The following is an 18,022-nucleotide window of genomic DNA, read 5'->3' as shown; positions in this document are numbered from 1 at the left end:
TTAAAATCAAATAAATTTTAATATCAGATCATGCTCCAAAAGTATTACAATTAGGTGAAAGACCAAAAGATAGAAAGTTTAAACGGTTATATTATCCAAGATATCTTACTGCCAATCAGGATTTTTATCGGTTTCTGCAAAATAAATGGGAAGAATGTATAAAACATAATATTCAAGACAAGGAAAATGCAGTTTTGTTGTGGCAAACCTTAAAAGCAGTTATGAGAAGTGAAATAATAGCATATTTAGCAGAGTTAAAAAAAAAACAGCACAAAGGCACTCCTTTCTGGTAAAACAAGTTGTACATAGATACAATTCATATTTAAAAAAATCCAACACAGGTAAATTGGAACATATATATTTATACTAATAAATACATTCAATTATTTTTGCAACAGCAAATGGAACAGGGGGAACACAAATCTAAACGTTTATGTAATAGACTTGGTCAGAAGACTGGGGGAATTTTAGCAACTCTTGTCAAGATACAACGTAGATCTAATAATATATCTGCTATTGATGTAAGTGGAAATAGGAAGGATTCATGTGACATTTTAAAAGAATTTGAAAATGATTAGTCAGATATTCATTCACATTCATTCTAGGCAAAAAAGCCTAAAGCTGCTGGTCCAGATAATTTACTGGCAAATTAATATTATAAAAACTTACAATGCCAAATAACAAAACCTCTAGTGAATCTATTTAAGTTTTACTGGAGAAGAAGTAATACACCAAATCAGGATTTTACTAATACATTAGTTTGTTTGAGTTTACAACCTGCAAAATGACCTGAAAAAGTTGTCTTATAGACCTATTGCTCTGTTAAACATTGACTATAAAATCTTGACTTAGATTCTGGCTTAGGAGCCAGACCATTTCACTATATGGCAAGAGTTTTGCAAGAATGGTATCCATTTGTAAGAGAACTATATGGCAGCAATATTTCCTTCCATGTAGTGCTCCAGATATTTCTTTAATAGAGAATACCATGTGAATTAAGCAAATTTGATAATAGAAGTCAATTGGAAAGTTGTGTTTTTTTAAGTGTATGGTCAGTCTGAATCATATCCCATTAAGAGAATCACATTGCAGATTGGTTCACCTTTCATATTATACTGCAGCAAAAACGGATTATGCTGATATTCAAAAATACAAAATGTATGTTAAAAGTATATGAAGTTATAATGAGAGATGTTGCATGTTTTGTTTGACAAGTGTATTCAATCTGTTAAGCAAATAATTGTGTTGATGTTTTGTTAAATCCTAAGTCAGCATTGTAACACCATGTAAGAATTTGCAATAAAAAAAATGGGGTACAAATGTATTAAAATTCAGAACAGTTGGTTTAATGGTTGTACATTTTAGAGACCATCTTCAGAATAGAGTAGTGAAATCCTTTTACACAATCATGCAACAGTATCTTAGATTTCAGGGAGACAAGCAAAACCCTTCAGTGATTGTCTTACCCACCCTTGTATTATATAGCTTGATAAGTCTTAGTTGGTGATGGTGAGTGCTACTAGGGTGAGCCATGATAAACAGCAATTAACTAAAAGGGATATTGTACACTAGATTTTTCTTTGCATAAATGTTTTGTAGATGATCCATTTATATAGCCCATCTGGGAGTTTTTGTAAAAATGTATGGTTTTTTTTAATAACATTGTGCTGATTTTCAGACTCCCAGCCAAGCCCCACCGTGCCAGATGTATACGTGCGTTTACAGACTCCTGTTTATGTTATCTAGTGTCTTTCATATGGGGGGGCTGCTGTTTTTAACTTCACAGCCCCTTTAACTGGGTGTCCCAAGTCCCAGCCAAATCTCATCAACTGTGCTAAACTGGGAACTTCTTAATACATTTGTAAAAGGTTTTATATTGGATTTTTAGATCAGTATCTGTGCCTATTCTTCTTTATAGTAGTGTCTATCAATGCAGTTATATATTGTTTTAGGATTCAGACCGAACATGCAATTTTAAACAACTTTATAGTTTACTTTTAGTATGTTCTTGTTCTCTTGGTATCTTTTGTTGAAGAGCAGTGACATAAACTCAGGCGCCTGCTCATATCTGGAGCATTATATGATACCAGTTTTGCAAGAATGAATAAAAACACCGTGATATACTTTCTGGTTTCCCCCCCTGTAATCTTACTCTATGGCAGTAGCATACTCTGGGTGGGCTCTTTGTGGCTCCTAAACCCCGGACAGAGCTTAACAAAGGGAGCACACAGCAGAGCTGCACGCTAGGACGTCCTAGAGGTTGTTAGCTGCAGTGACACATTAATAAAGCGCGGGAAATGGTCGATCTCTGTATAGCGCATTGAATACTCGTTTTTTTACAATAGAGCCTCGTTTTTTTCAACACGCAGACAATTCCATTAGCATTTTTACACCCAGCTGCCCCGCACATAGAGAGTTTTGCTCTATCTTTATCAAGAGATTCAGGAAATAGCCTGAGGCACTCACATGGTTAACCGCAGCCACGCACAGCCACTAATTGGTTAATAACCAGCGCCCTGACGCTCACGTGACACTAACGTGCCTTTCCCGCCAATAGCGACAGAGCTTTGTAGTCGACACGTAACGTCCGGTTGCTTGTGGTAAAGCGCGTGCGACGTTCTCTTGGTTTCCATTAGGCCCCGGCTCTACCGAGAGTACAGAAGCATCGTGCGGTGGTAGCGGCTGTTGTTGCTTTTGTCGTTAAGTAAAGGACGGTCTACTCTGTTTTCTGCAACGAGAACTCATCGGTAAGTATCAGGCCTCAGCCTTCATGTCCGTTCCTTTGTTTCGTTCAGAAGGCGCATTTGGAGACCTTTATTCTTCCCGCTCCTGCCCGCCTAAAGCTTACGCGTTACAGGCGAGTTACACGCTAATTTCTGTGTATCATGTTGTTCCTCGAGCTTTTTATGCCGTAACTATTGTTTGTGACCTTTAATTCATCGATGAGGTCGTAGAGACCTTAGAATTAAGTTGCATATAACCGTAAAGGATACTGTTTTATAGGATGTTAAGCCACGTGGATTCGTTTTAGCTTTGAATATAAGCAGTTTTGGGTAATCTTTTTAGCGTATTTTATTCGGAGCTTCTGCCCAGTTTAGTATTTTAGCGTATTTTATTAGGAGCTTCTGCCTAGTTTAGTATTTTAGCGTATTTTATTAGGAGCTTCTGCCCAGTTTAGTATTTTAGCGTATTTTATTAGGAGCTTCTGCCCAGTTTAGTATTTTAGCGTATTTTATTAGGAGCTTCTGCCCAGTTTAGTATTTTAGCGTATTTTATTAGGAGCTTCTGCCCAGTTTAGGATTTTAGCGTATTTTATTAGGAGCTTCTGCCCAGTTTAGGATTTTAGCGTATTTTATTAGGAGCTTCTGCCTAGTTTAGTATTTTAGCGTATTTTATTAGGAGCTTCTGCCCAGTTTAGGATTTTAGCGTATTTTATTAGGAGCTTCTGCCCAGTTTAGGATTTTAGCGTATTTTATTAGGAGCTTCTGCCTAGTTTAGGATTTTAGCGTATTTTATTAGGAGCTTCTGCCCAGTTTAGTATTTTAGCGTATTTTATTAGGAGCTTCTGCCCAGTTTAGTATTTTAGCGTATTTTATTAGGAGCTTCTGCCTAGTTTAGTATTTTAGCGTATTTTATTCTCCGTGCTCACTGCTAACACAATGTTTATACAATGTTACAAGTAATCAGACTGCATGAAAAACTGAAGCTAACCTCAGATTTTACTAGCATTATGCCCTGTAAAATCAACCCTTTATTGCCTAGAGTAACTAGTATCATGGGCTGTAAAATCAACCCTTTATTGCCTAGAGTAACTAGTATCATGGGCTGTAAAATCAACCCTTTATTGCCTAGAGTAACTAGTAGCATGGGCTGTAAAATCAACCCTTTATTGCCTAGAGTAACTAGTAGCATGGGCTGTAAAATCAACCCTTTATTGCCTAGAGTAACTAGTAGCATGGGCTGTAAAATCAACCCTTTATTGCCTAGAGTAACTAGTAGCATGGGCTGTAAAATCAACCCTTTATTGCCTAGAGTAACTAGTAGCATGTGCTGTAAAATCAACTCTTTATTGCCTAGAGTAACTAGTAGCATGTGCTGTAAAATTAACCCTTTATTGCCTAGAGTAACTAGTAGCATGTGCTGTAAAATCAACTCTTTATTGCCTAGAGTAACTAGTAGCATGGGCTGTAAAATCAACCCTTTATTGCCTAGAGTAACTAGTAGCATGCCCTGTAAAATCAACCCTTTATTGCCTAGAGTAACTAGTAGCATGCCCTGTTAAATCAACCCTTTATTGCCTAGAGTAACTAGTAGCATGCGCTGTAAAATCAACCCTTTACTGCCTAGAGTAACTAGTAGCATGTGCTGTAAAATCAACCCTTTATTGCCTAGAGTAACTAGTAGCATGGGCTGTAAAATCAACCCTTTATTGCCTAGAGTAACTAGTAGCATGCGCTGTAAAATTAACCCTTTATTGCCTAGAGTAACTAGTAGCATGCGCTGTAAAATCAACCCTTTATTGCCTAGCGTAACTAGTAGCATGTGCTGTGAAATTAACCCTTTATTTCCTAGAGTAACTAGTAGGATGCCCTGTAAAATCAACCCTTTGTTGCCTAGAGTAACTAGTAGCATGCCCTGTAAAATTAACCCTTTGTTGCCTAGAGTAACTAGTAGCATGCCCTGTAAAATCAACCCTTTGTTGCCTAGAGTAACTAGTAGCATGCCCTGTAAAATTAACCCTTTGTCTACAGTACCTAGTAGTGTGCTCTGTAAGATGAACCATTTTGTTGTGTACAGTATTGGGGTTAATAGTTTATAACTGATGGCATTGCAAGGGTTAATAGAAGAGATTGAATTCAGTTTGTCAATATGTGCCCTAAGGACAGTGCTGTTTTCGTTTTAGAAGCTCTGTGCAGTTTCTTCAAGATGCAACATTGCATTAAGAAACATTGTATAGAAAACATTAACAGTGGCTGGCAATTTAAAACGCTTGTTTCGCCCATAGAGGATAAAATATGCTAAAATAAGAGATTACCACAGTTCTGTAATAAACATATATTACCAAAACATGTTTCAAATAAAAGCTATATCTGTGTGCACCAGCATTTTAAACACATCGCTTGCTCAGATTCCTAGGGTGTTTGTACCATCTGGTAATTTTTTTAATTTTTTTTTTGCTGACATATTTAAAATGCATTGAGAATATCTAGTTATGCTTCACATGCACGTTTAGTAAGAAATGTTAGCACCAGTGGTAACTTTTACTAGAAGCAGTTTTACCAATACATGTATATGGCAAATGTTTTTTGTTTTTATCCACAGATGTAATTCATCTGTGTGCATTTAAATTTGGACCACAATGTCACCAAGTTTAATTTCCCTTAAAAATTGCTATGCTGCTGGCCCTACTGTGAACGTGTGTGTATCTATCCGGTAGCCCAACCTCCAGGGTATACCTACTACTTGGGTGCTATTCTCTATGGTGCATATAGACATATTCTCTTACTGTGGGGGGCACTCACAGGGATTTTTTGCAAAACAAGATAATCTTTGTTTCCAAGTGATTAGTTTTGGCCCCAATTTGGGCCTTTCTCAATAAATACATACACAATTCACAATTGGAATTCTTGTAACAAACATAGTAAATGATCAAACGCATAAAAATACAACAGTGACAACCCTCCACCAACAAACTAACCTATTAATACATTAAAAATGGAGAACCTTATAGGAGAGCAAGCTTAGACATACTATATTTTATAGGTATATACAACTCAATGATTGGAACACAATATGGGCACTCTTAGATTCTATTGTTGCCTAAATAGAGCGCTTCAGATAAAAAAAAGAAACCAGCACCACCCCCACGGGGGATCATCCAACAGACAAACACCCCACAGAGAAACCCCTAACACATGGAATAGACAATTACAAAGAGACCGACTTTAACAGGCAGATTGATTTACAGTAATTTTTTTTTACGAACATTTTTGTCTTGAGAGAGGCCAAAACTTTGCCCACTATAGGTTATCACTTGCCCTCGTAATTTTTACATGCCTTAGTCACAGGTATGTTACCCTCCGAGTAATCTGGGGCAAGTGGCTTATCAAACAAAAAGGGACTTGCTAGTCCCAATAAGATTTGTGTTCTGTGCACTCGCAAGTGTGTTGCAGGATGCCCTTACTTTAAATAGTAAAGGGTATTCAGTGTACAGTTTACCATTAGCCCCAAAGCACTGACTGCTCTTCACTCTGAGGGCTTCCTGCAACATACCTGAGTGTGCAGGACAAAACGTATTTTGGTTAACAGGTCCCGTCTGGTTGGGGTAACCACTCACCCCTGATTATTAGAACGGTGGGAAGAGGGGAGGACTGAGGGCCAGCAATATCACAAATATTAAGGTACATGGGTGTTATGTTGCAGTAGAAATTAAACCATTGAACTTCACTTTATTCTAATGTTTCCTGTACTTTTTAAAACTAGTCTTACACAGAGAAATGAGGTGTGTGACGGTAAGAAACTTTAGTTTGCAATTTGTGTTTTTCTTTTCAGCTATGGATCACGACTACAGAAACCAAGCATATGAAGCAAGGGGTTCGGACAGCTTGGCAAGCCCGTCGTTTATGAGGGAACGTGACAGTGAAAGGTAAATAGTATACTGTTTGCCAATATGAGTGCTTAATTAGAATACATCTAAGTATCTTATGAAGGTTCCCCCCTTAACAGCAAAACAGGCGTTGCTTAAAGGGACAGAAAATTAAAGTGAAGGTCAATTTTGACGCATTAATGCCTGTTTTTTATTAATCCTATTAAAAACAAGGGCACTTTAATTCATCAAAATTGACATTTCAAGCGGTTTCTTCAAAAAATACCTTTTAATCCGGAGAGCCGCTGCAGCGCTTCCTCCGCCTGTTGCAAGCCCCTTTCGTGGGTCCAAAATGACGAATCCTTCATCCAACGGCATTCCCTCAGGCCATGATACCCCCCCCCCCCCCCCCCGAGGAAGCGCCGTGATTGGAGGAAGCCAGATTCGTCATTTCTGACGTAAGCAGAGGCTTCCCACGGCCGGGGAATCAATGGAGCAGCTTTCAGGATTCAATTTACGTTTTTGAAGAAAACGCTTGAAATGTCAATTTTGATGAATTAAAGTAATCATGTACGCTTGAAAGTACACAGGTAAATGCCTTTATATACCCTCTCAAGTGACATCTAGTGGATGCAAAATTTAATACATCCCAAAATTTTATTTTTAGATCACATGAAAATAAGTCACATATACATAAAATTATAAAACCCATATATACATTTTAAGAGGAATATTGCACATTAGCAGATTTATCTCAAATAGAGAATTTGTTTTATCTATATTGACAGTATGACATGGTAATGCAAGCAAATCAAATTTAAAGAAACTGGCTCCAATCAAAATCCTTATTCATTCCTTTGGCTATCAATGTTTCTAACTTAAATATCCAAAACATCTCATTTTTAAGTTGGAAACATTGATACCCAAAGGTGTTGAAGGATTTTGATTGGAATCACCAAAAAGTTTAAGTGGTGATACAACAGGTGAACAGCTATTTGAAATGACAAAATAAAGCTAAATATGCTGTTTGTCATTTAATACACTCAAGCAGGTAAATTAGGCAACATGGAACATATTAAAAGGCTTACAAATTGTATACTATCCCTTTACAGTCGTCGTAAAAAATTGTGACATTTATTTTTTCCTTACCACACATTTTTAGGTCTGTCTCCTATGAACCCAGACTTTCTCAGGGTGGGAGAGGGCCTTTTAGATCTGGTTATAGCGAACCTAAAGAAAGGGTCTTTGAAGATTCTATTGAGGATCGATATGCAAACCTGTATCGGGACAGATTTCTCTCAGACGACAGAAATGAGAATGGATCTAGCTGGAAACAATTATACGAAGCTGAACGATTAGAAAGATTAAGAGAGAGCCACTTCAACAGATTGGCTTTACTCTATCAGAATGATCCATCAGCTGGCTTTCAGGGGAGAGGCATGCATGCTTATGACAGTGGGAATCGTGGTAGACGCATTGCTTCTGCCAGGGGACAGCTGCGTGCCAGGGGACAGCAGCGTGCCAGGGGACAGCCACAAACAAGAGGACAGCTGCGCACCAGGGGACAGCTACAAACAAGAGGACAGCCGTACGCCAGAGGACAGCAACAAACAAGAGGACGTGGCAGAGGCGTAAGTAATGGAATAAGTATCTAATGGAAAAACATTCATGCATATAGTTATGCCAGTGGTCTCCAGTTTTTGTTTTTTTTCCCCATCAGAGTAGGGGCAGTGTAATGTTTACTAATATATCATTCTGCTATCCAAAGCACAATTTAATTGCATAATTTAACATAAATGTAATGAGTTTGCAATAAAAATTAAACATTATTTGCTAATTTTACCTTTTTAATATTGGCTAAAATTTTAGCCTGGTGGTCCGTTATATCAGCCAGGTGGTGCACCCTCTAAAGGTCTTAAGGAGGACACTGGATGCTATAGAAGATTGTTTTGTTTTTTTTAGTGATACAGATATTGCATATGTGCATTTTTAAAGATTTAGATCTCACATCTAAGGTAAACTTGGTTTGTTAACATATACTTTTTAAATCGTGTGTATGACTGGTTGTTTAGGGAAAAAATCTATACTCAATAGGATTACTTGTAACTGAATAAAAATTGAACATGAATGGAATTTTATTGTATATGAAATCAAGGCAAAAAACTATTCTTAAATTGTGATGTTTTGTAAAATCGACAATGCATTTTCTGTTTTTTATTTCTTCCAGCAGAGAGGTGGCTTTGTTAATACTAGAGGAGGAAAGAGAAAGATTGGACAGACACCTGCATCTCCTGGAATGCCTATGAAGAAAAGAAAGCAGACTACTCCTGGGGCAAGCCCAGCTGCCAAAAAAAATCGGACAGGTATTACACTATTTGTTAATTTAAGATTTAAAATAACAATGTTATGAGAATGCTATAATGAACAAAACTTCTCTTTTTATGGGAAACACAGCTGACTCAAGTGTTTCTGAAAACATATTAAAGGGACACTCAAGTAAAAATGAACTTTAAAGTGAGACAATCCTAGCGTTTTACAAAAGCTAGGATTGACTATTGAAACAAATATAGGGGACTTTCATTCATGAAGTTTAAGATTCTTCACGTAGAAAGCTCCTTTGTTTCAATCAATAGCTGTTCTTAGCTGGGCGATCAACCGGATTTACTGCATGGCTATTGGCCAAGAGGTGAAAATGTTACATCTTAGTGGACTGCCGTAGCAACTAAGATCGGCGATTGATTGAAACAAAGGAGCCTTCTACATGAAGTATCTTATACTTCCTGAATGACAAAGTCCCCTTTTTATTTATTAATCCAGTGCTTATTCTGGTAGTTCATAAAATTCTTATGTTTTCTTGTAACATCAGAAACAATTACATTGTTCCTTTTAGCATCTGCTCCCCGGATTCTGTTTGTGTGATTTAATGTGTCTGATATTTGAATATAAAAATGTAATTCTGATACCATTGTTTATAGAGCTGCAACTAATCGATATAATTGATTATGAGATTCGATGAAAACTATATTAATAGATTAGTTGGTTTGCAATTATTTGGTCTGTGCACTGCACCAACTGCTTCACTCCATTGAACTCCTGGACACAGTATTGTGTTTTATGGTTATGCCCTTAGCCTAAAGGACATCTACAGATTATTTCTCTCCACTTTTTAAGGCCAATATATGTTTACAACTACTCATGGCTTATGTGTATCCCAGAAATAATAGGAGTCATCATTTGGATTCTTTATATTAAATCTGGTTTTTAGGAACCATGCTTTGCATGATATAGCGCTGAGCTTGTTATTTACACCTTGCCCTAAATTGTGGATTTATTATTTGAATTGACGTTCACTATTACCCATTTGCACAATTAGCAGATTGCCTGCTATTGCTGATTATATGTACTTTATAGATATATGTAAGGCTTTATCTTGTTATTTATATAGTCCTTGGCACTTGGTTTTTTGTTTTTGTAGCTACTTAGATGCCTGAGATACAGGCTTCTAGGCAGCATGCCTCCATCTCCCTATATTTGTCCATTGTCAAAAGTTGCGTGATGTCTTCATGTCATTGCGTGAAGCCCTGGCCATACCTCACTAATTAGGCCAGATAGCCGTTAGCACCTGACTGAGAACTTGTGACAGCCTTAAAATAGCATGCTCTATCTGAATCATGAAAGAAAAAGATTCTCCCTTTTAAGGTTTTTACTTTAAATTGGGGTTAATGCATATGGTTATGTAAAAGGTGCTCTTTAATTTTTTTTTCATAGCCAATGACGATGAAGTTAAAAATGAACAGAAACGACGTCGGCGAGACAAGAACATAGAGAAAAATGGGACCAATGAATGGTATGTAACTGTTTTATTTGCTCTTCTATAGCCTTGGAAATAAAAATCATTCTGCAAAGCTTGTTTCAAAGTCTTATCTAAATCTCTTCTAATCATAATGTAGAGAACAAGGTACACTATCAAAATGAGCAGAGGATAACATTCCTGCCTTCTTAAAGGGGCACCTTGAATTACAAGACATTTCTGTTTTATCAGTAACATGCCAGCTAAGTCTTAAAGGGACAGTTAAGAGCGGAGTACAACTATTGTACTCTGGTTATTACTCTCCGTGCTCTTTATGTATGTAATAAATCAATGTTCTCCACAGATAAAATTGCCAGCCAGTTTTCTGCTATCCAAATTACAAAGTATTTGCATAATTTATCATAAATGTATTTAATTTTGTAATAAAGAACATTTTTTTTATTAATTTTAGCTTAAAGGGACATAACCCAAAAATGTTTCATGGTTTAGCTAGAGCACAAAATTTGAAACAACTTTACGATTTACTTCTATTATCACTTTCTCTTTTATCCTTTATTGAAAATCAGTAAGGTAAGTTCAGGAGTGTGCACGTGTCTGCAGCACTCTATATGGCAGTTTTTTTTGAAACAATGTTATATGTAAGCAAGAGCACTAGATGGCATCACGGTTTACTGTCATGTAGTAGTCCAGATGTGCTCTCTAGATATCTCTTCAACAAAGAACAAGAGAACAATTTTGATAATGGAAGTACAATAAAAAGTTTTAATTTTTTTTATAAATTTATCGTAATCGTAAATGAGAATTTCTTGGTTTCATGTCCCTTTTTAACAACTGCAAAATTTTAGCCAGTTGGTCCGTAAAATCAGCCGGGTGGTGCACCAGTTTAAAGTCCTGGTGAGAACTTATTTTATCTCTACAACCATTGTAACTAATAAGGGAAATAATCCATAGCCACTGTTGCCAGACTGATTTTCGGGAAACTTCAAGACTACACACTTGCATATGGACTTTTTTTTCGGGTTTCGTTATTACTTTGTAAAACAATTAGCTGTGGTTTCTGGTATTTGGAAATTGTTGACCCGGTCTATATTAGAGAACTGTTTGCATATATATACGTAATTGCAATTTTTTTATACAGCCTGTCGGAAATCTCAATGCTGGAAACTGCCCCTTTTGTTCATTTTGCAAATTAATGATGAAATCCAAAAAAGTGTCTAGTGCACATGCAGGGTCCCCTCATTAAGTGTGGTGTTGCTTGTTTAACTGGTAGACTCCATTTGTAATCCTATTCTCATTTCAGGAAGCCTTACTTATGTACACTTTGTAAATTCCGATCATATGACCATAAGGCTATTGAAGAACATTTTGAGAGTGATTCGCACAAGGAAATGTTGGATTACATACAGAAGCAAGGTGTGCTTGAAAAAGCTGTGGTTGAATTTCTGCATGTAAGTGGGAATCTTTTTTTTTTTTTTTTTTTTTTTTTTTTTTTCTCCTAAAATATGGTTCGTGACGGCAATGTTTATGAACAGGGAGCAGCATAATGGTTGCGCCCAGTGATTAAAGGGACATTGAAGTCATTTGCAGTCATACAATGCATTGCACATTTTGCATTGTTTTTCAGGCCAGAAAACCTCAATTCTTCTTGAATGCTTAATAAAAGGAAAAAATACAACACTTGTACACCAATATCACATATGTTGGAGCTACAATTCTTTGGCAGTACGTGAAGGAGATAATGCAGTTAATTTGGGTTATCTGCATTGATCATTTGATGTAGTATTTAATTTCCCTTTCAAAATTAAAATGTTTCTGCATATTTTTTAAACGGACAGTATACACTAATCTTCATTTAACTGCATGTAATAGACAATACTATAAAGAATAAGATGCACAGATATTGGTATAAAACTGTTTAAAAAAACAAATTTTAGGGTTTGGTTAGTCTGAAAATCTGAGCAATGTTTTATTTAAAAAAAATAAGCAAAACTATATTTTTTATATAAAAAAACCTTTATTGACTATCTACAAAATATTTATGCAAAGAGAAAATGAGTAATGTAAACCGACTCTTTTTTTTTTTTATTCATGTGGAGCCTTATGCCCTCCTGTTGGTTTTTAGATTGTACCCTGTGAGTAGGGAACACAGAACTCCCACATCCTAGCACTTTAGAGACTTCATCATTGTGGGCATGATCACTAGAGGGTATTATATTTTATTAAAGAATGTATTTGTGGCTCTTTTATGCAAATCTACTGTATTTACTGGTCTTTTAGGTCTAAGGTCTGGGCTGTGCAAATGTGTTGCTGTTGCTCACATTTCCTTGCCTCTAAATGTAAGTTTGTGGGCAAAGCCATGAAGACACTTTCTGTCTGCCATAGTTCAATTTAGGGATGGACATTCGGATGCTTCAGTAGTGTCCTAATTCAGAAGGCGGCGGTCTCTCTTGCTGTTCAGGTCTTTTCAGAGCCACATTTCTTATTGTGAAAATGCGACAATCTAAGATCAAATCCAGATCTTAGTGTGTTGTAATTTACACACATATAAATGGGCTTCTGAAAAGAGCATGAGGCCCCGGCATTCAGATGCTACCAAAGCATCCAAATGCCCACTATAAAAGGAATACCGGAGCCAGGTTGCCAGTGCAGATGTAGATTTATTAAAGTAGGAGTCTTGTTGGTAAAGTTCCTAACGCGTTTTGCACATGCATACATGCGTTTCATCAGATAGTTACAGCCTAAATACTGTGTACTAACCTATGAATGGTTAGTATACTCCCATAAGGGGAGAAAACGGGCTCCTGTGGAGTATACAGGTAAAGTAGTGTCTAGCTAGATGGCATAGTAGAATTTAAATTTACAAAGCATTAGATTCATCAATATATTGGCTTAATACATTACTGTATATTAGACCATATTTTGTTTAGAGGATTTTGCACAGCTTGTTATGGCTAAATGTTAAGGATCTGAGAAACTAATACATATTTTTATAACTATACTTTTAGATAGTAATCCATCCAAATGCCCACCCCTAGTTCAGACTTTTTTTTTTTTTTGTACATTTCAATACATAAACACTTTTTTTTTTATAAAAAAATTAAAACATTTTTAACTATGCGTGATCACATTAATAATTGTATTTTTTTTTCTTCAAAGGAAAATTTGGTAAACAAGTACAGAAAAATAGCATCTTTTAAGACGCAGAGTGGGGTAGTTAAAGGACTTTCTGAACCAAATTTACTGGATGGTAAGTAAAGTAACTGATATTAAAGCTGTGATATCTCAACTTTCTGGTGCAGTTTAGATCATTAAATAACTGCAGTAAATGTATCGTGTTATGATTTTTTTTTTTTACTGAGGCACCTTCAGTTCTGATATTTAATTCTGAGATTGTTCAGTCATTCTACACTGACAATGGCTAATTCTGCCAGATTTGATGCAGTTAAAGAGCTAAGACCTAAATACTTGATCTTTAAAAGAAAGGGACATAAGTCTGTTTCATTGTTATAATATAACTAAGCATTGGGTTATACTAAAGCATTGCAATATGTAGTCATCATTTTAAACCCAGTAAGATCAAAATTAAACTTTCATGATTCAGAGAGCATGCAGTTTCGAGCAATTTCTATGTTCATTCTATTTTCATCTTTTGATGAAAAGCATACCTAGGTAGATTCATGAACAGCATTGGAAGATAGCTGCTTAGTTCCTGCGCGTATGCAGTTTGTCATTGGCTCGCATTGCTTTCAGTACTGCATTGCTGGTCCTTTAACCAAGGATATCAATAGAATAAAGCAATTTGATATGTGAAGTAAATTGAAAAGTTGTTTAAATGTGTGCTGTTTTTGGGTTTCCTGTGCCTTTTAATTTGTTTACACTATGCAAACGTTTTTTCTTTTTTCAGATGCAGCCCCAGATGATCATATGGTGAAGTCTGATACTGTGCACTGCAGTGCATGTGATGTATATATTCCTGCTCTACATTTTTCTGTTCAGCTGCATCTAAAATCTGTTGGGCATATAAGTAACAAAGAGGTGAGTCATCATATTTTACAAATGGGTTTATAACTAAATCACTTTTTTTTTATTTCCTCATCCACTAATGCCAATTTAACATTGCGCTTTGTGGAGTGTTTTTATATATAGCCTAGAGCTGCTGTTTCAGTTAATTACTTAGTGCATTTATTTTTGTGCAAATATTATCTATGGTTGGTTTTAATGGTTATGGGCTACACACACACAAAAAAGTGGTGCATCCCTAATAGATATTAACATCACATTAAAGTTGCTGCAGCCAAGCAAGCCACAAAATCTGGTTTCCAAACTTCTGATTAGTGGCATCCAGGGGTGAGCTTACTAACGCATTTCTGTCACTCCTTTTCTCTTTAATACTCATTACCTTTCCTGCTTGGTGTGATATGGCGGTTTTAACAAACTCCATATGACCGTTTAACACCAAGCCTCCTTTGGCCGCATCAGGCGCTGTACTTGAGGTCACATGCCCCTCTGTGCTTTTAAAAACACCCACTTGCACAAGTCATATCTACTGCTGGTTACTGCACATTCAGAGTCGGCGTAATACAGGCAGTAAGCTAAAGCTGTTTTGTTTGATACCCTTCTGCAGCTCGATAAAGACGGCGCTTTGCAGTTTTCTGCTTTCCACGCCCCTTTGGTGTTGAGTGTAAAAGTGGACTCTGTGCAGCTTAGGGGGAGTTTTGGTCCGATCATTTCTCTTTCCGTTCTACTTTCCAACTTTGGATGTAAATCTGAGGTCTATAGGTTGAGCGAGGGAAATTGCTGACTGGGACATTTAATAATTTTTTTCCATCTATTTCCAACATCTCTGTGCACATGCAAGGTATTATAGTAATTGTTTTGCTCTAAACACAAGAAAATCATTTTAAAAATATGAAAATTGCTATTCCTTTTTACAGACTTTGAAGGAACAAATAAAAAAAAATAGCGTTTTGACTGCTCAAAGAATGATGAGAAATCCTGGTATAAAATCACGATGTGAACAGTATTTGAAGGTAAAAAAAAACTTCGCTTATTTTTAAAATTTCCATTAAGTTCTGTGTTTCTGCTTGCCTTTATAGAATATTACTTTTTTTTCTGAAATGTAAATTCTTAAACTTGGCATCACACTTAAGATTAATACTTGTGTCTACTCTAACATATTGTCTCTGCTACTGTTTAGGGTGGTGTGTGTTTTTTTTTTTTTTTTTTTTTTTTTACACACTGTTGCAAAAGCTGCCAACATACATAAGGGACAGTCAACGCCAAAATTGTTGTTTACAAAGATATATAACGCCACTACCCATTCCCCAGCTTTGTACAACCAACATTGTTATATTAATATACGTTATAACCTTTTAAATCTCTAAATGTGTGTTTCTAAGCCACTAAAGAGCCTTTAAAACTAGTTTTTTTATTATCTTTTCACAACAGGGGAGTGCTAGTTCATGTGAGCTTAGGGGAAGATTTGTGTAATCTGTACACTGCCTAGTTCCCCTCTGCTTCATGCAACAGTCATGTTTCAGAGATTGCAATATAAAAAAAATCTCCAGTTTATTTTTATCATATTTGCTTCGTTCCTATCTGTTGAAGAGCTATCTTTAGCATGCACATGGCTAGAGCACTACATGACAGGAAATAGTGCTGCTATGTAGTGCTCTTAATGTATAAAGACCTGAGTCTACATCTGATACTTTGGGGCAAAACTATACATGGTTACAAAAACACACCCAGATGGGCTGTATAAAAGGATCCTCTACAAAACCTATGCAAAGAAAAATCTAGTGTACAATGGCCCTTTAACATAGCCACAGCATTGTATATTCAATTCAGAAAGAGCACACTGTTAAAAATATGCATATAAAAAAAATTGTAAAATGTGATGATCAAAGTAAATTTGATAAATTCTTGAGGCACTAGCACTTACTGAGCATGTGAACCAGCTCATGGTATACCTATACTAGTCTGTTTGGCTGATGTCCGTCAAATGGTACAGGCAGCTGGCAAATGGGAGGGGGAAAAAAATCTACTTTTCTAAAAAGGGGAAGAGTCCACAAGTTGCGTTTTTTTTTTTTTTTTTTTATATGCACTTAATTATGCAATTCTACTGCATTAGTTAGACTTTTTTTTTTTTTTTTTTTATATATCTAGGGTGAAAATCCATTTGAAGAAAAGGAAACTGAGGCTGATGATCAGGTACCACAAGAAGAGAAAGAAATAAAGGAAGCAGGAGTGGAAAAAATGCAAGAAGCGTAATGTGTTGCTCATGTGGAATATTTTACTTCAGACCCCATGGCTGCCTGAGACGGCTAACAATTATGCTAAGTTGTAATTGAATGTTTTTTTTAGATCTCGTCTGGTGAACATATAGCAATTCTGTTTTAATTCAAGATTCAGTTTTTCCTCATTGTTATAAATGTGCAATTTTACTTTGTTCTGCATAAAATAAATTTTTCTGGTGCATATTTAGTACTAATTTTGTTTTGTCAGGTTAAATATTGATATATTACAAGGGTTATTTTCATTTTATATTTTCCCATCTTAAATTTATAAATGATTTTTAACACAGTTGATGTAAAGTCTTGGCATTTGTGTACCAGTCGTAGTATATATTCAAAGTACAAATTGATGCTTCTGTTTTTTTTAAATATTGATTTGTTATAAAAAAGAACGCAAACTGTAAAACGGATGTTTAATGTCTTCGATTTTTGAAGGGGCAGTCAGGATTGTCATGGTTTTTCCGCCAGCCTAAAATGTCTGAGCCTCATGGGAAATGTACCAAAGTTGTTGACCCCTATATTAGAGGATGTCAGTGCGCCTTTAACAGTACATCCCCTTACGTATACCAGTCAACTTCCTGATGGCATCCTAGCTAGTTTATATCAGCCTGAAGTGTTTGTTTTCGTTCAGGTTAATAAAGCTTATCCATTTCAGTATGTTAATGTAATTGCTGCACTGCTGATACATCTCTTCTCCTCCCCCCCCCCCCCCAAAAAAAAAAACACATTTATGTAGGCTGGCTGTGACTTGATATGCCGATTTTTATTTTGTACACTTTTGCTGTTAGCTTTTATAAAACTTATCTGTTTAAAAATGAACCTGCATTATTTTTCCTCACTAGAACTGCTTATGGTATTTGATTTGTGGTGGAGTGAATTATGACTTTTGTAAAGCTTGAATAAAGCCAAATTTGTTTGAGCGAGCCAAAAAGTGCTATTTGAAACAAAACAAACTTTCCTGATTCAAATAGGGTATGCAATTTTAAACTACTTTTCAATTTACTTTAGTCAAATTTTCTTTGAAGGCTAAACCTAGGTAGGGCCCATATGCTACTTTCAAAGCCCTTGAAGGTTGCATCTTTTTCTCATGGCATTTTTACAGTTTTCACGGTTAGAGGGCGTTGGTTCAGGTGTAACATATAGATAACATTGTGCTATGGAGTTACCTAGGAGTCAGCATTGGCAAAAATACAAGTGTCAAAATAACTAAAATAAGGGGGCAGTCTGCAGAGGCTTTGATACAAGGTAAGTACAGAGGTAAAAATGAACTGGGGCATGGGTAATGAAGGTATTGTCTATCTTTAAATCTGGAGTAGACTGTGCCTTAGTAAA

At 36.2% G+C, this 18,022-nt stretch overlaps 1 protein-coding gene and 1 long non-coding RNA gene across 3 annotated transcripts; one reads left to right on the top strand and one right to left on the bottom strand.

Annotated features, from left to right (window-relative positions):
* On the bottom strand, window positions 1-7,828 carry LOC128641403 (uncharacterized). The gene is made up of 2 exons (XR_008399483.1): window positions 7,736-7,828; window positions 1-134 (listed from the first exon to the last, which is right to left on the bottom strand). It is a non-coding gene; the product is annotated as an uncharacterized LOC128641403 (long non-coding RNA).
* On the top strand, window positions 2,570-16,876 carry LOC128641402 (DBIRD complex subunit ZNF326). Of its 2 annotated transcripts, none has more exons than XM_053694028.1 (10): window positions 2,570-2,747; window positions 6,553-6,646; window positions 7,749-8,217; window positions 8,817-8,949; window positions 10,355-10,433; window positions 11,698-11,845; window positions 13,554-13,644; window positions 14,302-14,432; window positions 15,332-15,427; window positions 16,563-16,876. In XM_053694028.1, exons 2-10 carry the CDS (start codon window positions 6,555-6,557, stop codon window positions 16,665-16,667), a joined length of 1,344 nt encoding a protein of 447 aa, XP_053550003.1. In that variant the 5' UTR covers window positions 2,570-2,747; window positions 6,553-6,554; the 3' UTR covers window positions 16,668-16,876. The 2 variants fall into 2 exon arrangements, with proteins under 2 accessions (XP_053550003.1, XP_053550002.1); XM_053694027.1 differs by having other exon boundaries at window positions 2,573-2,747; window positions 8,814-8,949.
* The last annotated feature ends 1,146 nt before the right edge of the window (window positions 16,877-18,022 follow it).

Source organism: Bombina bombina, chromosome 10 (assembly GCF_027579735.1).
Source record: "Bombina bombina isolate aBomBom1 chromosome 10, aBomBom1.pri, whole genome shotgun sequence".
NCBI lineage: Eukaryota > Metazoa > Chordata > Amphibia > Anura > Bombinatoridae > Bombina > Bombina bombina.
Note: the sequence above shows the minus strand (reverse complement) of the source record. Positions and strands in the feature narration are given on the sequence as shown.

Bases quoted from the DNA above. Each gene is read 5' to 3' on its own strand.
- LOC128641402 (XM_053694027.1), top strand. From the start codon at position 6,555: ATGGATCACGACTACAGAAACCAAGCATATGAAGCAAGGGGTTCGGAC. The intron at 10,434-11,697 runs GTATGTAACTGT...TTCTCATTTCAG, and splicing joins AAAAATGGGACCAATGAATG to GAAGCCTTACTTATGTACAC. The intron at 11,846-13,553 runs GTAAGTGGGAAT...TTTTCTTCAAAG, and splicing joins CTGTGGTTGAATTTCTGCAT to GAAAATTTGGTAAACAAGTA.